Consider the following 27,838-nt stretch of genomic DNA (forward strand, 5'->3'; position numbering starts at 1 on the left):
TAGATTTGGTTCTCAGCACGAAACACTCCTGAGACGCTAAAAAGTTTAGAAAAAGTCCTGGTTAGTCCCGGTCCAGTCCTGGTTTAGTCCCGTTTAGTTCTGGTTTAGTCCTGGTCTAGTCCTGGTCTAGTCCTAGTCTAGTCCTGGTCTAGTCCCGGTCTAGTCCTGGTCTAGTCCCGGTCCAGTCCCGGTCCAGTCCCGGTCCAGTCCCGGTTTAGTCCCAGTTTAGTCCCGGTTTAGTCCCGGTTTAGTCCCGGTTTAGTCCTGGTTTAGTCCTGGTTTAGTCCGCCTGTAGTGATTTCTAAAACTTCAAATGGTTGTTCTTGCTGGTTTAGACTTCGATCTGACCCGGATTAGTCCTGGTTTAGTCCCGGCCCAGATTCGGCCCAGACTCAGCCCAGACCCAATTCAGTCCCGGTTCAGTCCCGGTCCAGACCTGGTCCTGTCCAGGTTCAGGGTCTGCGGTCGTACTCGCTGATCCTCCTCTTGATGTGGGACAGTTTGGAGCGCAGATGTTTGTAGCGCTGCTTCTTCATCTGATACTGAGCAGACTGAAAACAAACACAAGGATTGTTTTTAAGCCAGGTCTAAACCCAGTCTAAATCAGGCTGAAACCCGGTCTAAACCCAGTCTAAATCAGGCCAACACCCGGTCTAAACCCGGTCTGAACTCAGCCAAAACCGGGCCTTAACCCAGCCTAAACTGGGCCAAAACCGGGCGTAAACCAGGCCTAAACCCAGTCTAAACTAGGCCTAAACCCGGTCTGAGCCAGGCCTAAACCAGGTCTAAATCAGGCTGGAATCAGGCCTAAACCTGGTCTAAACCCAGCATAAACCCAGTCAAAACTCAACCTACACTTGGTCTAAACCAGACTTAAAACCCGGTCTAAAACAGCCCGAAGCCCAGTCTAAATCAGGTCTTAACCCAGTCTTAACCAGGCTTAAACCCAGTCTGAACCCAGTCTAAACCCAGTAGTAACCCGGTTTAAACTAGGCTTAAACCCAGTCTGAACCAGGTCTAAACCCAGGTTTTGACTGACTCAAATATCCGTTTGAAACTCGAAGTTTATATACACTATAAAAAGACATACATATATTTTTTATTTATTTTTTTTACATGAAATCAGACTAAACTTTTCCTGTTTGAGGCCAATTAGAATTACCAAAATTATTTCTATTTGCTAAATGCCAGAATGCCAGAGAGTTTTTTAGACATTTTTTCATGACTTTCTTCAAAGTCAGCAGTTTACATACATTTTATTAGTATTTGGCACCATTGCCTTTAAACTGTATGACTTGGGTCAAATGTTTTGGACCTCCTTCCACAAGCTTCTCACAATAATTTTGGCCCGTTCCTCCGGACAGAACTGGTGTAACTGAGCCAAGTTTGTAGGCCGTCTTACTCGCACATGCATTTTCCCGTTTGCCCATACAGTTTGAACTGTATTGAGATCAGGGTTTTGTGGTGGCCACTCCTAAATATTGACTTTGTTATCGTTAAGCCACTTTGGAACCAGTTTGTCAATATGCTTCAAGTCATTATCCATTGGAAGACCCATTTGAGCCTAAGGTTTAAGTTTCTGGCTGATGTCTTGTGATGCAGCTTCAGTATTTCTACATAATGTTCTTTCCTCATGATGCCATCTATTTTGTGAAATGCACCAGTCTCTCCTGCAGCAAAACGACCCAACAACATGATGCTGCCACCCCCGTATTTAACACTTTAGTTTTGTCAGACCACAGGATATGTCTCAAAAAATTCAGGTCTTTGTCAGTGCACACAGGGACAAATCTTCTAATGTCTTCTTCCTTTCAGCTCATGTCGGTACAGTCCTCGTTTCACTGTGGAGAATGACACACTCTTACAGCTTCAGCAGCATCTTCACAAAGTTCTGGGCTTTTGTTCTTGTGTTGATCTTTTGGTTCATCTCTGGGACAGAACCCGTCTCCTTCCTGAGGCTCTGATGGTTGGACATCCCCATGGTCTTTATACTTGTGTATAATTGTTTGAACAGATGAACGTGGCACCTTCAGGCATCTGGAAATTGCACCAAGGATGAACCAGACTTGTGCAAGTCCATAATTCTCTTCCTGATATCTTGGCTGTTTTCTTTTGACTTTTCCATGATGTTACACAAAGAGGCAGAGTGTTTCAGGTGTGCGTCAAATACATCCACAGGTGTGTCTCTAATGAACTCAGATGGTGTCAATAAACCAATGAGAAGCTTCCAAAGACATGACATCATCATCTGGTTTTCACAAATTGTTTAAAGTCATAGTAATGTTACTGTATGTAAACTTCTGACTTTGAAGAAAGTGATGAAAAAGTGTCTACAAAGTCCTCTCATTATTCTGGCATTTAGCAAATAGAAATAATTTTTGTGATCCTAACTGACCTAGAACAGGAAAAGTTTAGTCTGATTTCATGGGACAGTGAGAAGAAAAGTATGTGTGTCTTTTTTATATAGTGTATATACTTCTGGTTACAACTGTACATCCTTTTTAGTCAAACAAATTAAGTCTGACCTTCTTGAGGCTCTTGAGGCGACTGTATTCATCCAGAGCATCCTGCAAAACACAGCAGTTTATATGTGATATATATATATATATATATATATATATATATAAGTATTGACACTGTCTGGTAGTTTTATGGTTTGAGCAGATTAAAACTGAGCTGATTCTAACTGTGTATCTCACCAGGTACTGCGGGCTACCCTGAGGCTCCTGGTCCAGTTCCCGTTCCAGAGAGGCCAGGTCCTGATTGATCTGGTCCAGTTCGGTCTGGAGGGCGCGGTACTCCTGGTGGTCGCGGTCAAACTCGCGTTTGTACGAGAGGCGCTCGGTCTCATCCATGATCGGAGGGAACAGGCTGCAGACAGAACATGACAACAGAAAAAGCCCATCACATGAGAGTCTGGTGATAGTCACAGATGGTGCAGGTTAATGCCAGACTAGTCTATGTAATGCCTCATTCGTCCTATAGGGGCCTATGGCCAAAACAGTTTCAAGGTTATTCATCTGGACACAGATGAAATGACCTTTGAAACTACCACAATGCCACACTGTGGAACATTTCAGCAATAAAGCAATAACATCTCCACTAGAAATTTTCTATAATGCAGTTTTTAGTTGTTGAAGATAACAGCCCTTCCCTGGTAAACCGGTGCAGGCTCTTAGTAACGCTGTCAATCAAACCTGTGGCTAACACTAGTGAGAGCGAGAGACCACGCTTTTTATAGAGAAAGTGAATTGAAGCCAGAGTTGATGGAGCCGAATGGCGCCCATGCTCACTTCCTGTTTGGAACATGGCAGCTATAGCATTAGCCGTGTCCAGAGATACACACATGGTCAAAATTGTTGGTACCCTTTGGTTAGTGAAATAAAAACTCACAATGGTCACAGAAATAACTTAATAAATAAATAAATTAAATTCTATGAAATTTAACCAATGAAAGTCAAACATTGCTTTTCAACCAGGCTTCAAGAGAATTATTTAAAAAAATAAACTCATGAAACAGGCCTGGACAAAAATGATGGGTCCCATAACTTAATATTTTTTTGCACTTTTTGAGGCAATCACTGCAATCAAACGATTCCTGTAACTGTCAAAGAGACTTCTGCACCTCTCAGCAGGTGTTTTGTCCCACTCCTCATGAGCAACCTGCTCCAGCTGTCTCAGGTTTGAAGGTGCCTTTTCCAGATGGCATGTTTCAGCTCCTTCCAAAGATGCTCAATAAGATTTAGGTCAGGCCTCATAGAGGCCACTTTAGAACAGTCCAGTGTTTGTCCACGTGCGTATGTCTGGTCTGGTTCTGACCTGCTGAAGTCCTCTTCCTCCAGCTCGTCTCCAGACTCAGCCGTGTCATAGTCTCGAGGTTTGGGGCTCATGATGGCACTGCTGATGTCAGAGTCTCTGCAAAAGAAACAAGAGTGGGGTCATAATCAAAGAAGTCCACGGGAGCTGATGACCTCCATCAAAAACGTCTTTTACTAGCTGCCCCATATTTAATTATAAAAGAATTATGGAAAACAGCTCATGTTTTGCCTTTACATAAAGGTGGGACAGCTAAAATGTTAATATTTTCATCCAATATCTAAATGACCTTACCTTGCAAAAGTTTTAGAAAAGTTAGCTGCAAATGAAGTTACAGTTTATAACGAAATGCTCCATTTTGAGTCTTATCAGTCAGGTTTCAGAAAAGGACATAGTTCTGTCACTGCAACAACAAAAGGGCTGTAAAAGATGATAAACAAGATTGTGTAGCTCTGTTTATTGATTTAACTAACGCTTTTGATTCAGTGGATCATGGAGTCGTCTTGAACCGTCTGAAGCAAATTTGATTTGACAATGCTACATGTAAGTGGCTCCAAAAGTTTTTTCAAACAGAAATCAGGCAGCAGTAGCAGCTGGTTTTAAATCAGATTTTTTAACTTTAAGTGAAGGAGTGCCCCAAGACTCTATTTTGGGCCCTTTTTTTTTACTATTTTTATTAATTCTATTGGTTACCATTTAAAAGGAAAGCCTCATACATTTATGTACAGATGATACTGTTTTGTGTGCAAGTGCCCCCTCTGCTGGTCAGGCAGATTTTAATGAAATCCAAAATTCCCTCATAAAACTTAAATGGTAACTAAGTATATGATTTTTTTCTAAAGAATATTTAAGTAACAAGCAAGCTACAAATCTTTATACACTAAATCAGGGCTGTCACACTCAAATTCACAGAGAGCCAAAATTAAAAGCTGGGACTAAGTCTTGGGCCAAACTAAATATTTATTGAAAAATTTCAACAACATCTGCACGTTTTTCAGAAGGAGTGGATTAAATTTGAGTGAGGCGCCAGGAGCAGATGCTAATGAGTGTAAACAGAAGTGGTAGGGGCAAAGCATTCTGGGATTCGTAGTATTAGCAGTGCATGCGCTGTACTGGTGCAGCAGCTCTAATACATTTATGACAGTCGCAATTTAACACTCTGATAACAAACTTTTATACACACACCTGCACCTGTTTTTGATGTTTTATATTGACCTACTTGTTTTGTTTGTTTATATTGTACAGTATTTTAAATAGGGCACCATGAAAAACAGAGCCCAAGTGCCCTCATTGGGTTCCCCTGTATAAATAAAGATAAATAATTACATAAAAAATATTATTGTCATCATCATCATCATCACCGGTATCAAAACTGCCCATGTCATGACGTCATCACCAACAGTGAGAACATCACCAAAATGTCGTCACCAAAAATGATCTCACTCTTTGCCGCCCTTTCTCGCCACTTTCTGATGGCGCCCCCTGCCCCCACCTGTGGTATTACATGCTCTAATACATTACAGAAAAGAACATTTTTCTGGACTGTGCACAACAAAATCCAACACCCAGTCCAGACCACAGAGGAGCACCCCGCTGTGGTGAGGAGCACACAGAGGACCACCTAGCTGTGGTGATTAGCACTCTGAGGAGCACTCCGATGTAGTGAGGCAGTCTTACCCGGGCAGGTAGAGTGGTCTCCCAGGGTCCAGACGGTCCAGGAAGTCTCTGGACCCGCCCACTTTTTCGTTGGGGGAGTTGACCAAGAACTCGGGGTCACCTGACACGTTATTCACCTGCAACGAGAGGAAAGGGTTAGACCTGCTGCAGAGGGTCACAGGAGGGGTCAGATTAGGGTCAGAGGAGGGGTCAGAGAGAAGGCTGCTCTGTGCTTGTACATGAGTTAAATTCTTGAGGTAATTCTATTTGTCCTGTGTCCCTGAGTGTGACTGTGACACTCTGAACGTCTGTAAACACAGCGCTGCCAGACCGGTCCAACCGCAACCAACCACAACCACAACCAACCACAACCAACCCAAACTAACTATAACCAACCGCTACCAACCCCAGCCAACCACAACTGTGACAGAGAGGCCACCTACAGCCTACTGCCACAGTCTACTGCACCACACCACTACAACCTACCAACAAATGCAACTCTACCACAGACTGCACATCTCTGGACATAGCCAATCTGCTAACCACCACATTCCAAGCAGGAAGTGAGCATGACCGCGCTTCAGCTCCATCTACTCTGGCTCCAATTCACTTTCTGCCGTCAGACCTGTAATTTTGCTCTTAAAATGTTATGATCCTGGAGTTTTTATTTCACTATTGTGTCTGTAAATCAAGATATGAACATTAATAACAGACAAATCAGATGCCTTCTTTCCCTGAGGCCGCTCCTGTTCGTGTTCGCAACAGATTTGATTGACAGCGTGGCTAAACCAGCAGTGTGGGCAGGAAGGGACATTACCTTCAACAGACTCGCTCCAGATTGGCTCTGTGGTTGCTATGATACTTGCAGTCCTCAGACTGAGCTCCAGATTAGCTGCTATAGCTGCTAGCCTCGATGAGCTTCATTTGGAGCCGAACGCGGTGAGTTATGACACACTCCCTCAGCATGACCCCTACACAGCACCTTGACCCCAGGTTTAAGTTTGAACTTTAAACTAATCCAAAAATCGGAACATGCTTGTAGAAGCAGCAGTAGTAATGAATGAATTTATCCATTTTATTATTGTGTCTTGCATACAAAAATGCCCAGCCCTTTAATGGACTTATAAGACACCATTAACAAAATACAATCAAATACAACAGGCCAGTTGCCAGATGTGTCACAAACACCAACAGACTCATTTAAACAAACTCATTTGCTACTTCCAGGTTTTACAGATAAATTATGTCAACTTATAAACATTAGAATTAAACAACCATTTCATCTTGTTGTCGTCATTACACCAGAACATATCAGGGCATTGGCTAAACATTTCATCAAATAAAGGATTTCTAAATTCATCATAAAATGGACAATGCAACTCACAAGTCTTTTTTTTTTTTTTATTTAACCTTTATTTAACCAGGAAGGTCCCATTCTTTCTTCCTCAGGGGAGAAAACCTCCCCAGGGCCAGGATCCCTGTCACAGTTGTACCATCAACCATCTTTGCTTCCTACTTAAAATTGCTCTGACATAAAATTCCATCTTATACCCATCTTTTATTTGAATATATGTTCGCAACTTGGGTTTAGCCAAGATCCCATTCAGCCACTGCTCTTCAGAATTGGTCACCAGTTTTGCTCTTATTCCGTTAAAACTGATGGGCAAATAATTATGAAATACAAACTGAAGTTGTGCGTCAGCAAAAACAGCCCACTGCTCTGCCGCCCAGGGTGACTTGGATTTACTGAACTCAAAGACCATTTTAGATCCTCTATTATCAAGTAGATAAATAATCTGATCCCACAATCTGACCCTATAATACTTTCTTTGGATTAAGCCAGGCACCCGGCCCATATCACCCTGAGCTGCAAAAACTGGGACAAACTTGTGCACTCCCAGGAAACAACGGATAGCTCTGTTTTCCACAGCATCCAAGGCTGAACTCTGTCTGGCCCCACACACCAGCAACATAGTCTACAACAGGAGATACACAGGCCTCATACAACTAAGAATATGTTTCATAACCAAGATATTTACACATTTTCACCTTGTTAATCACAGAACCTAGAGCTCGGCTGACTGAAGCAGCAAGGATTTTTACCTCACTGTCAAAACTCATAAATTCATCAAAAGTGTGTGTGATATTCACATTTCCAAATGTAAGTTCCTTTCTGCTTTGTGGAGCTGCCTTTTTTCTAAAGTGCATCATTTGGGTTTTAGCTCGATTTATGAGTCTCCACCTACAGCACCACTGTTGTAACATGGTTAACATTGACTGTAGGTCCTCGTTTCAGCAAAATGCCCACAACAAACCTGTCCATGTGTGTACCAATGTCCAGCTGTTTAATTTCAAGAGCCTAGTCATTTATGAAGAGCGAGAACAGGCTGGGGGACAAAACATCCCCTTGTTTTACACCAGTAGGTACAGGGGACCACTCAGTTCATAGATCATTAGTAGCAGTAGCAGCAGTAATAGAAGTAGTAGAAGTAGTAGCAGCAGTAGTAGTAGCAGTAGTAGTATTAGCAGCAGTAGTAGTAGCAGTAGTAGTATTACAGGTTGTTGTACTGTCCCCGATGGCCACACCCAGAAACTGCAGATGAAACTCTCCTTTGTTTCTATCAGTGACATCAAGAAGGAATGTGCATGAGTGGAATTAGACCAGAACTAAACCAGGACTAACCCAGGACTAAACCAGCACCAAAGCAGGACTAAACCATCACCAAACCAGGACTGAACCAGGACTGAACCAGCATCAAACCAGGACTAAAGCAGGACTAAACCAGGTCCTGACCCAGTTCTAAACCAGGCCCAACTGCTCTGTACCACAGATGCCCTGGGCGATGGGCCTGTTTCTGTCACATCCATGTCTTGCCCAAAAACACAACATAATGGGGCATAATGGGGCTGGTCCTGCCTCCTTCAGGACGTTCTGTCTCTTTCAATAAAACTCAAATCTTTGCTTTTGTTTAAAATGATTTATTCACAAACTGTATCAAATATTGACAAATCTTTTTTTACAAATGACTCCAAAAATCAAATCAAACTCAACAACTTTTTACAGTTTGAACAAAGAAATGATCTCTCTGACCTCAGCGCTCCCTCACACTTGAATCAATTTAAATATAAAAACATGAAGCTCATTAACATGTTAGGATGGTCCTGATATGTCCTGGTTTAGACCTGCTCCAGTCGTGTTTTAGCCCAGGTTTAGTCCAGTTTAAGTCCCAGGAGCAAACAGAGACTTGAACTGGGACCAGGTTAAACTACACATTTCATTAAAATACATTTAAGATCATTAGATTTAACACATTCATAAAAAACAAACAGGTTTTAGGTTTAAATTTTACTTCCTGGTTGGAAATGATGACATCACACTAGAGAATGCCATAACTGTTACCAAGCAACCAGTAAACAGGGCCAAAGCTCTAATGTCACAGAGATTATTATGTGTAAGTAAAAAGAAAAGAACCATGTTTAAAGTGTCAGAAAAATGTGTTTTTGTATAAATTGAGCCCAATTCCCCAGTGTGACGTCATCAGTGTGATGTCATCAGTGTGATGACATCAGTGTGATGTCATCAGTGTGATGTCATCAGTGTGATGTCATCAGTGTGGGACTCTCCATTTCGTGTAATTTTCCACATATTTTTCATCTTTTCTTCACAAAATGTTTTGTGTAAAAGTATAATTTATATTTACAGCAGTTTTTTTCCTCCAGATGAAGAAATGACAGAATAATATAATCCTGTCATGTCCACTTTAACCCTTCACAGTCTTTGAGCCCCCGATGCTGTGGTGGCGCCTCCTATGGACTCACCCACGCCCCGATGCTGTTGTGTTGCGTGCCATTGGCCAGGCCTTTAGGCTCCTCCCACAGGATGCGGTGCTCGCCCCAACGGCGAATCTGACTACGAGCCTTCGCCGCAAACACGACGAGAATGATCAGCCCCACGACCACCAGGAAACCAAAGACTATGGCAATGGCCTGAAAGAAAAGAAAGAGAAGGGTTAAAGAGAAGGAGAAGTGGAGGAGCGGAGGAGAGAGGGGTTAGAGAGGAGGAGAAGTGGAGGAGCGGAGGAGAGAGAAGGAGAGAGGAGGAGGAGAGGGGTTAGAGAGGAGGAGAAGAGAACGAGCGGGGGAGAAGAGAACGAGTGAAGGAGAGACGGGTTAGAGAGGAGGAGTGGAGGAGAGAAGGGTTAGAGAGGAGGAGAAGAGGAGAGAGGGGTTAGAGAGGAGAGGGGAGGGGTTAGAGAGGAGGAGGAGAGGAGAGGGGGGTTAGAGAGGAGGAGAGAGGGGTTAGAGAGGAGGAGAGAGGGGTTAGAGAGGAGGAGTGGAGGAGAGAAGGGTTAGAGAGGAGAGGGGAGGGGTTAGAGAGGAGGAGAAGAGGACGAACGGAGGAGAGAGGGGTTAGAGACGAGAGAGAATCCTGTCTCAGTCCTGGTTCAGTACCTCTTGTATCTCCACCACACAGTAGTGGTCTTAGGTCCCCGTCTTAGGTCCCCGTCTTAGGTCCCCGTCTTAGGTCCCCGTCTTAGGTCCCCGTCTTAGGTCCCCGTCTTAGGTCCCCGTCTTAGGTCCCCGTCTTAGGTCCCCGTCTTAGGTCCCCCTCTTAGGTCCCCCTCTTAGGTCCCCCTCTTAGGTCCCCCTCTTAGGTCCCCCTCTTAGGTCCCCCTCTTACCTCCTGCGGCTCCACCACACAGTAGTGGTAGAGGTACTGGTTGAGGAAGATGCCTTGGGCCTGGGCCTGGTTCTGGTACTGGGCGCACAGTTGGAGGACCTGGTTGTACATCATGGAGCCGGAGCTTTGGGCCGTGGGGTTGACGGCCACGAGGTAGACGATGGTGGCGATGAGCATGAGGAAGGCCAAGATGGCGCTTACCACGATGGCGCCCAGGTAGAACTTATGGCCGCGTGCCGAGCTCTGCCGTGACACCACCAGCACAAAGATGACCAGCACTGCGATGAAGGTGATGCCCGCCACGCCGATGATGAAGCCTTTGCCGCTCTTGGGGTCCATGTACATGTCGCCGCCGCCGTAGCCACCGTAGCCGCCATAGCCGCCGCCCGCTCCGTACGAGCCGCCGTAACTGCCGCCGTAACTGCCACCGTAACCGCCGCCGTAGGAGCTGCCGTAGCCTCCGTAGCCAGGCACCACGCCACCAATCCCACCAATCCCGCCCATCATGTTCATGTCGTAGTCCCAGGCGAGCGTCGACGCCACGCAGGCGAACACGGCCACGCACATGATGATGATGATGATGGACAAGATCTTCATCACGCCCGGAGGAGACGTCCAGCGGTAAAAGTGCAGAGCCTGGTCGTCCGGGTAATACGAGAACACCGGGTTAGAAACCTCGCTGTGCTTCTTTCGGCTGCTGCTGAGAGAGACTGGGGTCAGAACTGGACCAGGACTAGACCGGGACTAAACCAGGACTAAACCAGGACTAAACAAGAACTAAAGTCTGCTACTACGGGACAGAGACCCTTGTCAGAACTGGACTAGGACTAGAGCAGGACCACACCAGGACCACACCAGGACTAAACCAGGACTAAACCAGGACTAAAGTCTGCTACTGCTGGGGAGATACTCAAGTCAGAACTGGACTATGACTAGAGCAGGACCACATCAGAACTAAACCAGGACTAAACCAGAACTAAAACAGGACCTTGGAGGTAAAAGCACGGATACTCACGGTTTGCTGCTAGAGTGTTTGTTGCTCGGCATTTTGAAATCTCAGTTTTCCTGAAAAAAAAATTATTAAAAAATCACTTTGGATTTTGGTGTGTCAAATGTGCTACAGAGGACACACACACACACACACACCGTCTAGAGTTCTACAGAGGACACACACACACACACACACAGTCTAGAGTTCTACAGAGGACACACACACACACACACAGTCTAGAGTTCTACAGAGGACACACACACACACACACACAGTCTAGAGTTCTACAGAGGACACACACACAGTCTAGAGTTCTACAGAGGACACACACACAGTCTAGAGTTCTACAGAGGACACACACACAGTCTAGAGTTCTACAGAGGACACACACACACACAGTCTAGAGTTCTACAGAGGACACACACACACACAGTCTAGAGTTCTACAGAGGACACACACACACACAGTCTAGAGTTCTACAGAGGACACACACACACACAGTCTAGAGTTCTACAGAGGACACACACACACAGTCTAGAGTTCTACAGAGGACACACACACACAGTCTAGAGTTCTACAGAGGACACAGAGTCTAGAGTTCTACACCTGAAGAACACAGAGTTTATTTACAGTCTGTAGTTCTAGTGAGTACAAGGGGGAGGAGCACACATGAGGTTTTTAAATGAGCTGTTTCGGTTTCAGCCAATCACGTTTCAGAATAAGAGCGAGGGGGTGTGGCCTACATCAAACAGACATTTCAAATCAGAAGTAAGTTTTACCCCTGTTTGAGTCAGTGTGGGAGCTGTACTAAGAGTTTGGAAATAAAAATAAGATATATTTAAATCTGCCTGCTGTGCTTGAGTCTCTATGGTTCTCATCTCTGACCCCTGTGGATCATTTGATATGATTTACACATATTAAATTACAACATTTATCTAACACAACATCATAAAAGAAGCAAGTCCGTTAGAAAACTGCGTGTCCAATGGAGCTGACGTCGCCGTAAACGTCATCACAACAAAGCGCCGCATGCTGTCAGCGCCGCCTATGGACAGATGCACATCACACTAGAGCAGCACATTTTTATAAATTTGTACCGAAATGATGACGCAACGCTGCCGAATCCTACGAGTGTCACCGAGAACAGAAAATAAAACGTACGTCACAGTGGGCGTGTACGTCACAGTGGGCGTGTCACACTGGAGATAGGGTCAGAGGTCACACACAGTTCTGTCATTGACACTGGACTTTACCACGTTGAGCCTGATCCTTCCTTTTAGAGACTAGAGCCAAGAACTCACTGTTAAAACAACAACACATCTGAGTTTGAACAAGTTTAATCTGCCCTCGTGCTCATTAATGTTGACCTGTGCTGTGACGTCATCTGACACGCAGCACTGTTCTGAAGAAAAGTTCTGACCCCTAAAGTCCTGGGCTGGACCACAGCTGTTTCCACTGACAACACAGGACAGTTACATAAACGCCCCGCGCTTAAACAGTCAAAATATAAACATTTTAATGTGTCACGAGGAGAATGATGTTATTTGATGAATGATGATATTTTGCGCGTGATAATCGCACCGCCCGTGTCGGCTCAAATGTTCTGGATGTTTTGGGAGCCCACATTCCCGCGTGTTCCTCCTCCTACGGTAAAAACAATCCGGCTTCGTGAAACGCCCGCACCGATAATCCGGGTTTAGAATGAGGCCTGTGTAATTGTAATTAGCGCAGCTTTGTCCAGAGCGATACTCCGTGGATCCCGCCCCCGCTGCTGCCAGAGAACACGACATCCACGACAAATAAACACTTTTACAAGTCCTCACGCTCAAAAAAGTCAAATAAAACCAAAAACTACATGTAAAGATCACAGAAAATCACATTAAACGTCAGCACTCACCTGTTTGACGCGCTCCTGTTTACGTCGCGCGAGGATCTCTGTGTATCTCTCTGTGTCTCTGTGTCTCTGAGGATGAACTGAAACAACAAGGCGCGTCTCCGGCCCGTGCGCGCGCTCAGGTGACACAAAGAGAGGCGCGAGACAGGTGTGTGTGGCCCCGCCCCCGTTCCATTTCAGACCGGATTTACCTGAAAACCCGCGCTGTTCACGGAAACAGCCGAGGTTCGCCGAAGTGCGCAGTTTCGGCCTCGTGCTGTTCTTCTCTGTTTGCAGTGGCTCAGTTGGTAGAGTGTTTGCCCGACATAAACATCCTTGGTGGAGTGGTCAGAGCCACTAACCCACAGGTTGGAGGTGCAAATCCAGCTCCCACAGATAAATTCTGTTGTCGTGTCCTTGGGCAAGACATTCAACCCTTCACCCCACTGTCTGTGTACTCTGGTGTATGAATGTGTGTGTGGTTCCTTGATGTAAAGTGCTGTGTAAAAATGTCTCCTCACATGTGGTTAAACCTGAAACAGCCTCAGAGGTCAGAGGTCACACACTGTGCCTCCATGTTGTTTGTGTCTCAGTTATTATGATAGAGGAGTGTGTGTTGTGAACAGAACTCACTGCATCACAAGACTAAGTTTGTGGGCTGTATCTGTGTTAAATGTCCCATAATGCACTGCTCTGATCTGTGTTCTAATGTTGTTTCCTCATCACAAACAGACCTGGAGTTGTGTTTTGTTTCATTCCCACATGTTTAACACACAAACCCTGCAGATTTGGGCTGAGTTCTTCTCTCAAACTGAAAACACTCTGTTCCACCTTGTGATGTCATCGTGTGGTAATCCAGGAAGTGCTGTGTTTTTAAACTCCGTACACTTTTCACTAGAATAATGATTTCATTAGGATTATTTCAGACCTGGAATTGTCAATCTCTACTGAACTAAAAGCAAAAGGAGCTGTTAACTTGAAAAATACCACTTGATGACATCACAAGGTGGAACAGAGCATTTTGAAGTTTGGAGATGTTACAGACTAATAGTAAAGTGTTACTCAAACATGTGTGAATGAAACAAAACACAACTGCAGGTCTGTTTTTTGTGGAGGGAAGAGCGTTAGAACATGGATTAAAGCAGTTTTATATAATATAGAAGCTTTAATCTGATTGGCCTGTAGAATGTGATGATGTCATAGGTTAGTGCTGTTGTTAACCCAGGAGTTGCCCCAGAGCATTTGCCCCACAGCCTGTCTCTGTTTATTACAGGTTAAATGTACAGGTAAATAGGTCAAAATTCTGAGAAAATATGCAATGAGGAAAGTGAAGCAGCCAATGAGAGACGAGCTGAGCCAAGTGAAGCAGCCAATCACAGACGAGCTGAGTCAAAGCAACAAAATCCAGAAGAAAACCGGTCCGGTCAAACCAGTCTATCCTCCACCTGAGAAGACAGAGAGAGGGGGGGAGGGGCAAAGAAGAGAGGAGAAAGAAGGACAGACGAGGAGGAGGGGGGAGTGAGGAGGGATGGAGGGAGAGAGGGGAGGAGGGAGGGAGGGAAATAGAGAGGAGAGAGAAGGTAAAACCAGTCTGTGTTTCTGCTGAAAAGAGAGGAGGGGTAAAGAAAAGAGGAGAGAGAAATAGAGAAGGGAGGGAGTGGAGGAGTAGAGAGAGAAGGGATGAGGGAGAGAATTAGATGAGGGAGAGAAGGGTGGGGCCGAGGAGAAAGAAGAGAACGAGAGGGAGGGAGGGACAAAAATAGAGGTAAAGAAGAGAGGGACAATTAGAGAGTGAGGCAGAGACAGAAAGAGGAAACGAAGAGGGACAGTAGTGCACAGGAGGAACAAAGGTGCAAAGGAGGGACAGAGGTGCAGAGGAGGGACAGAGGTAAAGAGGAGGGACAGAGGTAAAGAAGAGGGACAGTAGTACACAGGAGGAACAAAGGTGCAAAGGAGGGACAGAGGTGCAAAGGAGGGACAGAGGTGCAGAGGAGGGACAGAGGTGCAGAGGAGGGACAGAGGTGCAGAGGAGGGACAGAGGTGCAGAGGAGAGGACTGGTTGGGCTTCTCTGGTACAGCACTAAACTTGTTCAAGCCCTATCTAGAAAACACAGAGTTCTTTGTTGAAATTGGAAAATCTGTCTCAGATAAAATGTCCCTGACCTGTGGGGTGCCTCAGGGGTCAATCTTGGGACCCCTGTTGTTCAATCTCTACATGCTGCTGTTAGGCCCGTTAATATGCAGCAATAATGTGTCCCACTACAGCTATGCAGATGGCACTCAGATCTACAGTGGGGCAATAAAGAATTTAGTCAGCCATCAATTGTACAGGTTCTCCCATTTAAAAAGAAAAAAATTGTTATCAGTATAAAAGACACCTGTCCACAACCTCAAACAGTCAGACTCCAAACTCCACTATGGTCAAGGCCAAAGAGCTGTCCAAGGACACTAGAAACAAAATGGTAGACTTGCACCAGGCTGGGAAGAATGAATCTGCAATAGGTGCAGCTTGGTCTGAAGAAATCAACTGTGGGAGCAATTTTTAGAAAATGGAAAACATACAAGACCACTGATCAATTATCAAGAAGATCTCACACCGTGGGGTCAAAATGATCATAACGATGAGCAAAAATCCCAGAACCACATGGGGGAAATGACCTGCAGAGAGCTGGGACCAAAGTAACAAAGGCTACCATCAGTAACACACTACACCGCCAGGGACTCAAATCCTGCAGTGCCAGACGTGTCCCTCTGCTTAAGTCTGTACATGTCCAGGTCCATCTGAAGTTTGCTAGAGGCATTTGAAATTTTGGTAAAACTCAACTTGCTGAGTTGTAGCCAAAGAACATCATACCTACTGTGAAGCATGGGGGTGGAAACATCATGCTTTGGGGCTGTTTTTCTGCAAAGGGACCAGGACAACTGATCTGTGTAAAAGGAAAGAATGAATGGGGCCATGTATCATGAGATTTTGACTGAAAACCTCCTTCCATCAGCAAGGGAATTGAAGATGAAACATGGCTGGGTCTTTCAGCGTGACAATGATCTCAAACACACCTCCTGGGCAACGCAGGAGTGGCTTCATAAGGCAAGGCAAGGCAAGTTTATTTGTATAGCACAATTCGTACACAAGGTAATTCAAAGTGCTTTACAGAATAAGAAAGACATTAAAATCACACAAATCAAAACATAAATAATCACAAATAATCATCATAAAATTAACATTAAAAGAGAAGAGTGCACAGCTAAACAGAACCGTTTTGAGCCTGGATTTAAACATTGTCAAAGTAGAGGCCTGTCTCACATCTTCAGGAAGACTGTTCCAAGTTTTAGCTGCATAAAACTTAAACGCTGATTCCCCATGTTTAGTCCTGACTCTGGGCACCAGCAGGAGGCCGGTCCCTGAAGTCCTCAAATTGCGAGATGGTTCATATGGGACTAACATGTCGGAGATATACTTTGGACCTAGGCCATGGAGAGACTTATACACAAGCAGAGCTGCTTTAAAGTCTATTCTTTGAGCTACAGGAAGCCAGTGCAGAGACCTGAGCACAGGACTTATGTGCTCGTACTTCCTGGTTCTAGTCAGGACCCGAGCAGCAGCATTCTGGATGTACTGCAGGTGTGTTAGGGCTCGTTTGGAGAGACCAGTGAGCAGGCCGTTACAGTCGTCTAACCTACTGGAGACAAATGCATGGATAAGTCTCTCTAAGTCTGGCTTTGACAGTATACCTTTGATTTTTGCAATGTTTTTTAGGTGGTAAAAAGCTGCAGATGTTATTGATTTGATGTGGCTGTTAAAGTTCAAGTCTGAGTCCATTATTACCCCTAGATTTCTAGCCTGATTTGAAGGTTTTAGAGAGAGAGACTGGAGATGACTGCTGACACTTTCTCTATGTTTCTGTGGGCCAAAGATGATAACTTCAGTCTTGTCTGAGTTTAGCTGGAGAAAGTTGTTTTTCCTCCACACACTGATCTGTTGATGCAGTGAGTGAATCCACTGGTCCATATTCACCTGCTGCAGTGAGACATAGATCTGAGTGTCATCTGCATAGTTGTGGTAAGACACATTATTGCTGCGTATTAACTGGCCTAACGGCAACATGTAGAGACTGAAAAGCAGGGGTCCCAGGATTGAACCCTGGGGCACCCCACAGGTCAGGGACATTTTATCTGATACACATTTTCCAATTTCAACAAAGTATTCCCTGTTTTCTAAATAGGACTTGAACCAGTTTAGTGCCGTACCAGAGATGCCCACCCAGTCCTCCAGTCTCTGTAAGAGGATCCCATGATCAACAGTGTCAAAAGCAGCACTCAGATCTAACAGGATCAAGACTGAGACTTTGCCTGCATCAGTGTTCAGGCGGATGTCATTTGTCACCTTGATAAGAGCAGTCTCAGTGCTGTGGTGGGGTCTAAAACCTGATTGGAAAACATCAAAGGAGTTGTTCATTTCGAGGAAGTTAATAAGCTGTTGGTAAACAACTTTTTCAAGGACTTTGCCTAAGAACGGCAGATTTGAGATCGGTCGATAATTGTTCAATATTGTGGCATCAAGACTGCTCTTCTTTAGGAGAGGCTTGATAACCGCAGTTTTCAAAGCTCTTGGGAATGTTCCAGATTAAAGTGACGTATTAACTATGTGAGTGAGTGGTGACAGCAAACTGTTGAGCACAGACTTTAAAAATTTAGTGGGTAACACATTGAGGCAGCATGTAGATAGATAAGAAGCATTTCAAAGCCCTGGAGCGGCCTAGCCTGTCTCCAGATCTCAACCTCATAGAAAAATTGAAAGCCCGTGTTGCTCAGCGACAGCCACAAAACTCTAGAGGAGATCTGCAGGAGGAATGGGCCAAACTACCAGCAACAGTGTGTGAAAACCTTCTACCAATCTGTCATTGCCAACAAAGAGTATATAACAAAATAGTGAGATGAACTTTTGTTATTGACCAAATGCTTATTTTCCACCACATTTGCAAATAAATTCTTTAAAAATCAGACAATGTAATTATTAGATTCTTTTCCCCCATACTGTCTCTCATAGTTGAAGTGTACGTATGATGAAAATCATTTTGAGTGGGAAAACTTGCACAATTGGTGACTGACTAAATACTTTTTTGCCCCACTGTATGTCTCACTGGCAGCAGGTGAATATGGACCAGTGGATTCACTCTGCTAATGCATCCAACAGATCAGTGTGTGGAGGAAAAAACAACTTTCTCCAGCTAAACTCAGACAAGACTCAAGTCATCATCTTTGGCCACAGAAACATAGAGAAAGTGTCACCTCCAGTCTCTCTCTCTAAAACCTTCAAATCAGGCTAGAAATCTAGGGGTAATAATGGACTCAGACTTGATCTTTAACAGCCACATCAAATCAATAACATCTGCAGCTTTTTATTACATCTTGCAGCTTTTTTATACATTGCAAAAATCAAAGGTAAACTGTCAAAGCCAGACTTGGAGAGACATATCCTGCATTTGTCTCCAGTAGGTTAGACGACTGTAACGTCCTGCTCAGTGGCCTCTCCAAACGAGCCACAGAACAGAACATCCAGAACACTGCTGCTCGGGTCAGGACTAGAACCAGAAAGTACTTCACACATGTGTCCTGTGCTCAGGTCTCTGCATTGGCTCCTGTGACCAAAGTACATCTTGCACATGTTAGAGCCATATGAACCATCTAACACTCTGAGGACTAAAGCAGGACTAAAGCAGGACTAAACATGGGGAATCAGTGTTTCCGTTTTGTGTAGTTAAAACCTGGAAGTCTTCCTGAAGATGTGAGACAGGCCTCGACTTTGACAATGTTTAAATCCTCCAAACAGTTCTGTTTACCTGCATGTGCCTGAAAGGTTTTTATTCTGCATTTTAATGTCTTTTTTATTCAGTAAAGCACTTATTATTTAGTTTAGCAATTGTGCTATACCAGGTGTCAACAACTCACGGGTCTGGAGCTGCATGTGGCTCTTTCATCCTCATACTGTGGTTCCACGTGGTTTGGAAAAATAAATTATTAGAATTTAATTGACGTGTATTTTATTTGTGTTAGTTCTATTTTTAAATTGTAGTACTAAATTGGAAGATTATTGTGATCTTGAAATATTTTATAATTTTTCATCGCTCATAATAAGCATCACACCAGTATATCCGCCAAAATGCCGTCCAAAACACATTTGCAGGGATAAGTTAACCTGATCTGGAGCTGGCTGACAGAGCTGACACAGATATGTGGGTATCCAAATTCAAACGACAGAGGAGCTTGAAGACGTTGCCCATCATAAGGCCAAACTGTTATTGAGAACCTTACGAGACCAGACAAACTTGTGTTTGAAACATGGAACACCAACACCAACATAAACATGAAGAAATCTGCCTTTGGAGTCTTGTCGATCTGTTGTTCAGATCCACATACGTCTGTGAGCAGCTCTTCTCCACCATGAACTACGTTATAAACAAACAGCGCTCACGCCTCACAGACGACAGCTCACAGTCCTGCGTGAAGATGAAAGTGACTTCAGCCCCGACAGACGCAGACACTGTAGAGGTTCAGGAGCAGAAGTCTCATTAACGAAGTAAAATAAATATTTATGCAGATATTTTACAAATATGTATTTTTCATTGTTTAGTGACAGTATTTTTTTAAATTTATCTTTTAAATTCAGGTAAAGGCTCCTCTACGTGCTCCGAAAGCCCAAAGGTGATACGAGGATGACGAATCACGGCATTTTTTGCTTACTACATGGATAATTTAAGTTCAGCTTTTTAATTCATTTCAAATGCTACAGTTGTTTATACAAAGTGTAAAGGTAAAAAAAGAACAAACAATATATACAGTGTTATCTTCATTTTAGTTGTCAAAAAGTATTTGCGGTTCCCAGTGTTTTTTTCTGTGCAAGCCGGATCCAAATGGCTCTTTGGGTGTTAAAGGTTCTTTCATTGCCCACAGGGGAAGGACAGTGGTGCAGAGGAAGGACAGTGATGGACAGTGGTGCAGAGGAAGGACAGTGGTGCAGAGGAAGGACAGTGATGGACAGTGGTGCAGAGGAAGGACAGTGATGGACAGTGGTGCAGAGGAAGGACAGTGGTGCAGAGGAAGGACAGTGGTGGACAGTGGTGCAGAAGTGGGACAGTGGTGCAGAGGAAGGACAGTGGTGCAGAGGAAGGACAGTGGTGGACAGTGGTGCAGAGGAAGGACAGTGGTGCAGAGGAAGGACAGTGGTGGACAGTGGTGCAGAGGAAGGACAGTGGTGGACAGTGGTGCAGAGGAAGGACAGTGGTGCAGAGGAAGGACAGTGGTGCAGAGGAAGGACAGTGGTGGACAGTGGTGCAGAGGAAGGACAGTGGTGGACAGTGGTGCAGATGGTGCAGAGGAGGGAGGCCTAGAGGAAGACCAAAGACCATGCAGTGGAACATAAACATATTTTTATTAAATAGTGCTAAAAAGCTGATATAAAATAAATGATCTTAATATAAAACCATAGAAAGAAACAAAGCATTTTTTATACGTAACACAAACTTTTCAAAATAAGACACAAACTTTGAACTTCTAAAATCTCATTAAAATTGGCACTCGTCAGTGACAAGTTAGTTGTTCTGGAAAATTCCATTGTGAGTTTCATCTTTGTTTTTCAGAAATGTAACAGTTACTTAAACATTGGGATCAAACGCAGATGCAGAAGCATTCATAAAAATCTGTTTGTGATGGTTTTGGTTCCACACCTTTCACAGACGCGAGCTGCTCAGGACCTGAACCTGATCTGTGCTGCTGCTTTGGCGCTAAACAGGAAGAAGAATCCATTTTCTTTCCAAAGCAAAATGGCATTTGATGATATTTTGGTTGGAAATGTCTTCACTATAAACTCAAATTGCAACAACATCTAAAAACAACACAGTAAGTATCCCCGTCTTCAAGGCTCCATCTCTCTGTTTCATTTTAAAGTCTTTTGTAACAAACAAAGTCCAGCCTTCTCAGATTTAAGGCGTATTATCAATATATTCTGTAGTTTCTGGATATCTCCTGTGTGGCCCCTGGTCCTGTGTGGCCCCTGGTCCTGTGTGGCCCCTGGTCCTGTGTGGCCCCTGGTCCTGTGTGGCCCCTGGTCCTGTGTGGTCCCTGGTCCTGTGTGGTCCCTGGTCCTGTGTGGTCCCTGGTCCTCTCTGGTCCTGTGTGGTCCCTGGTCCTGTGTGGTCCCTGGTCCTCTCTGGTCCTGTGTGGTCCCTGGTCCTCTCTGGTCCTGTGTGGTCCCTGCTCTCTGGTCGCTGGTCCATGATACTTTGTGGGCCCTGGTCACCGTTCCCAGTCCATGTGGTCCCATGCAGTCTCTGGTCTTTTGCAGTCCCTGGTCTCTGGTCCCGTGTGGTCTCTGGTCCTGTGTCGTCCCTGATGGTCCTTGGTCTCTGGTGGTCCCTAGTCTCCTGTTTGGTCCCTAGACCCTTGTCAGTTGTCCTTTGTGGTCCCTGGTTCTGTGTGGTCTCCGGTGGTCCCTGGTGGTCTCCGGTGGTCTCCAGTGATCCCTGGTGGTCTCCAGTGATCCCTGGTCACTGTTCCCAGCCTGTGGCCTGGTTGTATTCGCTGATCTTCTGTTTTATGTGGGCCAGTTTTTTCTTCAGATACTCACAGCGTTCCCTCTTCTCCACAAACGTCGGGTCCTGGACAAAATCAGATAAAAACCCCACGGTCAGTGACGATTCCAATGGCTAACTACTGTACGATAAGTCTGTATAATGCACAAGTAGTAACACAACAATTAAATCACATTCTATATCACTACTCCATCACCGTGACAGGTAAACAAACGCTCCACTGCTCCGAGTAGAACGTAGGGACTAGCTTCATTTAAAACACTTAAATAACCAAACGCTGGTTTCAGACATCACAACATTCTACAGGCCAATAATATTTGATTGATACTGTGCAGTGACGTCACGCAGGGGATGTTCTGCATCTGTCTATGGTGGAATGCTCAGCAGTTACCATGGTGACACAACGCACATGTTAGGAAGCACACAAAAAAGTTTGGAGATCCAAGTGTGAAATTCAACAAAAAATTCTCAGTGATTTAAAGGCACATTTTCAGGAGCCTGTGGTCAGTCCGAGCTCATGGTCCTGTTTAGGAGTTTTATTTTTACACAAAAAGAGAGTGACTAACTGAAAAACTGCAAGCTAATGCTAGCTACCTTGTGACTAACTGAAAAACTTTGCTAGTGCTAGCTAGCTAGCCTGTGACTAAGAGGAAAAACTGTTGGCTAATGCTAGCTAGGTTGTGACTGTAATGTTATTTGAGGGACTTGTTTTACAGCACAGATCAGCTCACCTGTTGTAGTTCAGATAAATCAGGTCTTTATGGTCAGATTGTGTTAAAACAAAACTCAGATTAAAGTGTAACAGAGCCCCAGACAGAGAAGTGCCTCCAGTTAGCATCACACCCCCAGAGAATGTGGATGACATCAGCTGCAAAGACTCAATACAAATACAACAGTACAGAATCACGGGGAGCAGCCCAGCGACACAGGGGGGACACAGGGGGGACACAGGGGGGCCACAGGGGGGACACAGGGGGGACACAGGGGGGCCACAGGGGGGACACAGGGGGGACACAGGGGGGCCACAGGGGGGCACACTTACTGTTTTCTTGCGCTGATATTCCACAAAGATGCTGTTTATTCGCTCTCGTTCCTGAAACAATAAAAAATCTGGATTTTAATTTGTGACAAATCAAAGTGTCTAAGACGCTTCAAGAATGTTTTTAGTTTCACTGTGAGCTCCATGTTCTAATGCTCCTCCTCAAAAACAGACCTGGAGTTGTGTTTTGTTTCATTCACACGTTTGATTATTATTAGTCTATTTACATGATTTCTTTCAGGATTTTTACCCATTGTTTTTGTAGTTTTTTTTCCCAATTTTTAAAAAAATTTTCATAATTTTTTTGTGATTTTTTCAGCGTTTTTACCCACCGGTTTTCCCATTTTGTTGCCTTCTGGTGGAGCGTGTTTCAAATGGTGGTGCGTGTTTAAAATGGTGGAGCGTGTTTAAAATGGTGGTGCGTGTTTAAAATGGTGGAGCGTGTTTCAAATGGTGGTGCGTGTTTCAAATGGTGGTGCGTGTTTCAAATGGTGGAGCGTGTTTCAAATGGTGGAGCGTGTTTCAAATGGTGGAGCGTGTTTCAAATGGTGGAGCGTGTTTAAAATGGTGGTGCGTGTTTCAAATGGTGGTGCGTGTTTCAAATGGTGGTGCGTGTTTCAAATGGTGGTGCATGTTTAAAATGGTCTTGCGTGTTTAAAATGGTGGTGCGTGTTTAAAATGGCGGAGTGTGTTTAAATATTGTGCAGCTCTAGTTCCTGGTGTGTGTCTGTCTCACCATCTGGCTGCTCGGTCTGGAGCTCTGAAGGTTCCTCATCATCTCGTCCATCTCCTCAAACCTCTGGACCACGCTCTGGACCTCAGCGTGAAGCTCCCGATACTCGGCGTATTGATCGTTAAAGACCGCACGGTACATTTCCCTCTCCTCATCTGACTGGATACTCGGATACTTCCTGTAAAGAGAGACAAGAGTAATCCTCTGATCTGTCTGCACCTCCTCTGACCCTCTGCTCCTCTGACCCTCCGCTCCTCTGACCCTCCGCTCCTCTGACCCTCCGCTCCTCTGACCCTCCGCTCCTCTGACCCTCTGCGTTATAAACCCTGTGGTCAGACTTACGCCACATAGTCTGCGATGATCACAGGTTTGGGGATGTGTCCAGCGGGGATGTGACCTTGGAGGATCTCTGGCTCCAGGAGGGTGGGGTTAGGGGCGTGGCCATCCATCAGGTCAGGCTGCATTGTGGGAAGGGGGGTGGGGTTGGAGGGGTGAGAGCCCGTTTCCAGCTAGGGGCAGAGGTCAGAGAGGTTAAAGGTTAAATCAGGCCTATTGTGCTCATGTCTCTATAATTATCATCTCTGACACCTGTGGATCATTATGTTTGAATTTACAACTTTAAATTGCGGTGCCCAATGGAGCTGACATCGCCACAAACAACATCACAACAAAGCGCCGTGTAGCTGTCGGCGCCCCCTATGGACAGCTGCACATCACACTAGAAATGACAAAGGGACACTGCCAAATCCTAAAATAAAAATAAATAATAATAAAACTGGAGATGGAAGTGTGTACGTCACAGTCACAGGTGTGTACGTCACAGTCACAGGTGTGTACGTCACAGTCACAGGTGTGTACGTCACAGTCACAGGTGTGTACGTCACAGTCACAGGTGTGTACGTCACAGTCACAGGTGTGTACGTCACAGTCACAGGTGTGTACGTCACAGTCACAGGTGTGTACGTCACAGTCACAGGTGTGTACGTCACAGTCACAGGTGTGTACGTCACAGTCACAGGTGTGTACGTCACAGTCACAGGTGTGTACGTCACAGTCACAGGTGTGTACGTCACAGTCACAGGTGTGTACTGGTGGAGGATAAACGGGGGCAGATCGACAAAATGGTGATTAAAGATTACTCAAACATGAATCACTCCAAATACAACTTCAGAGGCTCAATGAGAAGAAACAACTAGAACATGGATAAAAATCTGAACAGTTTGAAGGACAGGGCGGATTTAAAGGTCACATGATTTAAAAGTCACATGATATAAATAAAGGTCACACGTTCAGATGGTTAGGAGACTCACGACGGACAGAGGCGCCGAGGACGCGATGGTCTTCATCTGAAAGAAACAATGACAAAGTGAAGCTGTTAAACTAAAAGTGTAAAAATACGACCGTTTAAAGCACATGTCAAACTCAAGGCCCACAGGCCAAATGTGGCCCTTCACCTCATTTTATGTGGCCTTTGACAGGGTAAATTAAAAGATATGGTCTTAAAATGTCATTTTATCAGGAGATACGCAGTTACACAGACATATTTTTACATCTAGCCAAATGCATACACAATATTTGTAACTTCAATAAGTAATAAATACAGAAACAGTTAATTAACAAATTCAAAAATAATTTATTTTACATCTGGCCCTTTAAGAGCAGCCATTTTGCTGATGTGGCCCTCGGTGAAAATGTGTTTGACGCCCCTGGTTAAAAGTCTGCGAGGGGGGGGGTTAGGGGTGTAAGGGGGGCACATTGTGGCATCTCACCTCCTGATCGTACGCTTGTCTCCGGAGCCGCGCCGCCTCATGGCGCCACAGTTTGAGGCAGACAATGGAGCTGATGAAGTACAGCACCATGGTGATGAAGAGGAAGACGATGGCGGCGGTTTGCCCCGCCTCCACACGGCAGAAGGCGCCGTTCAGTCCATTGTTAAACACAGGCAGGTTACACATGCCGCCGCGTGTGGTGTCCCGCACATAGACCACGCCCGCCGCCAAGTACAGCACGCCCAGCGCCAGGTTGATGGCACACTCCGTCAGCGGCCACCAGGCGGAGTCTAACAGGATGGCACGATAATACAGGCTCATGCCCAGCACCAACAGGATCACCGTGACGATCCACGCCAAGCCCGCCACCACCAGCACAAAGGGTGTCTTCGGCCCCGTGTAGGGGATGCCGCTCGCTCCATAGGCCCCGCCCCCCAGCCCGCCATACAGCTGCGGCGTGGAGTATCCGTACATGTTGAACCACTCATTGTCTTTGTGCACGTATGCGCAGACACAGGCGAACACGGCGGCACCCAATAGGAGCTCTACGCAGCCCAGGATGCGCAGAAGCCCCGCCCATGACTTCATGTAGGCGTAGCGTTGGTGGTACTCCTCCACGCGCTCGGCGTACGTCTGCACAGACGTGTTTGTGGGGACGCTAGACACTGAGTCGATGGCATCGGCGCCCAAAAGCAGTGCGTCCTTCTGAGACACGTAGCTTCCGCCAGAGCCGCCGTACGGGTCACGGTACGACCCTGGCAGAGAAGGCGAGGGCGGGGCCGAGTGCGGCGGCGAGCAGGGCTTGCCCCCTGTGCTGTGGCCATTCTGTTTAGACTTGGGAGAGGAGGAGCGATCAGACTTGCGGAGGCTCCAGCTTTTGCCGCTGCGGCCGCTGTTTCTGAAGAAGTTCTTGACAGAGTCGGGGATGAAGCGGTGTACCGGTTTGATGTCCATGGCGTCGTGGTCCGGCTCAGCCTCCTCGTCGCTCGGAGGGTAAAAGGTCTCCGGCCCCACGGCGGCTTGGGCGGGGAGGGGCGGGGGAGGAAGGGGATCCAGGCTTACGGCCGGCAGCACCGACGTGGGAGGAGGCGGGAGGGAGTCCAGACTCCGACCGGACGAGAGACGGTCAGAGAAAGAAATTGGCGCCGGAGGAGGAGGGAAGTCCCGGTACAGAGACCCGACCGGAACCTGAAGAGAAGAGGGAGGGGCAGATAGAAGACAGAGGGGAGGGGGGGATAAGTTTAATGTCTCTCTTATTTTGTTCAAACTGAAATATAAAGAATAAATTGCGAGTACCTCGTCATAAATGGGATACTCCCGAACGCGGTCGAACCTGGAGGCTCCGCCCACTGACATCTTCAGCTCTGACACAAACAAGAAACAAGTAAACAAAAAACACACAAACAAATATTATAATGAGCAGCTGCAGACGGTTCAGGTTCAGCTCTTCACCTGCCTCCAGATCATTGTGTGTCAGATGCCCTCCCCGTGTGTCAGATGTAAAAGGGTTTGTCTCATTCTGGGACTTTCAGGTGGATCAGGTGTTAAACAGGCTTCATAATCTGTGACCCCTGTGGATTGTTATGTCATAGTTTACACATTTTAAATCACAATATTCATCTAAAACTGACCATGAGTGAAACGTTTAAACACTTAAGTGACTTTAATGTTGTTCTTTTACTGTAGAACATCTGTAAATCAAAGTCTCCATCACACCTGATCCTCAGACACCTCAGAGTCCCACGTTTTGAGTTCATGAACGAGTCGGCTCTTGTGAACGGCTCTTTAAGGTGAACTGTTGGGTCTGGATTTCATTTATTAAAGAACCAAATAATTTTCTTTCTCATTTTTCACTGATTAAAGCTGAAACAGAACAAGAGCCACTCAGAGGCAGAGATTTATGCACAAAACATATCTGGCAACTCAAGCACACTTATAACAGACTATTATTATTATTGTTATAGTAGTGAAAGTTTTCTTTGGATTATTCATAACTCTGTCCCACTCTCAGTTTGAACCGTTTCAAACACATCTGAGCTCTGGTCGTTTCTGTGATTAGTTTGTTGTTAAATGATTTCTCACATTGGCTTCTGTTGTATAAACAAATATACAAAGAGCCAGTCTTTTGAACGGCTCTTTGACATGAACCAATCCCAAAGATTCGGATCCCCTAAAGGAGCCGTAAGCCCCGTCACGAGCCCTTTTACCCTTTCACCCTGTGGCCTGTCATCAGCGTTAAGACTAAACCGCATTTTACTTTTATTAAGGCCAAATAAACTTTTAAAGTGTAAAAGACACACAGCCGAGCGTCACTGCGCATGCGCACACTGGTGACAACAGGTGTTTACTTCCTGAGCAAGACATTAGACACCCAAAACGACCCAAAACGACCCAAAACGACCCAAAAAGAGCCAAAAGAGTCGCTAAACCCACGTAAACGGCTCCCGCCCGGGTCCATGTGTAGAGTCCGGGTCAGTCCAGGTTAAAACGCACCACACACGAGCTTATTTGGACAATTTGGAGCGTCTCACCTGCCGTTCGTGCGTCGTGCGTCGTGTCCGTGCGTCGTTGTAGTTTCGGCACAGGTGCGCGCGCATCCGGAGGCGCAGAGCGCGAGGCCGCGGCTCATTTCTCTTTATTCGACTCCTTCTCCTTGTTTCCTCTCCTCGAGTCTACAGGAAATGGACTCCGG

General features: G+C 45.5%; 1 protein-coding gene across 1 annotated transcript; it reads right to left on the reverse strand.

Moving 5' to 3' along the window:
- Positions 1-27,727, reverse strand: LOC117376353 (uncharacterized). Its single transcript, XM_033972806.2, has 15 exons — positions 27,678-27,727; positions 26,443-26,510; positions 25,147-26,334; positions 24,688-24,723; positions 23,720-23,886; positions 23,381-23,555; positions 22,648-22,698; positions 21,565-21,671; positions 10,154-10,850; positions 9,292-9,459; positions 5,494-5,609; positions 3,820-3,915; positions 2,700-2,871; positions 2,526-2,567; positions 1-551 (listed from the first exon to the last, which is right to left on the reverse strand). The coding sequence occupies exons 2-15, from the start codon at positions 26,500-26,502 to the stop codon at positions 453-455; spliced, it is 3,174 nt and encodes a 1,057-aa protein (XP_033828697.2). The 5' UTR covers positions 26,503-26,510; positions 27,678-27,727; the 3' UTR covers positions 1-452.
- Between the last annotated feature and the right edge of the window lie 111 nt (positions 27,728-27,838).

This window comes from Periophthalmus magnuspinnatus, chromosome 9 (genome assembly GCF_009829125.3).
Source record: "Periophthalmus magnuspinnatus isolate fPerMag1 chromosome 9, fPerMag1.2.pri, whole genome shotgun sequence".
In the NCBI taxonomy this organism is placed as follows: domain Eukaryota; kingdom Metazoa; phylum Chordata; class Actinopteri; order Gobiiformes; family Gobiidae; genus Periophthalmus; species Periophthalmus magnuspinnatus.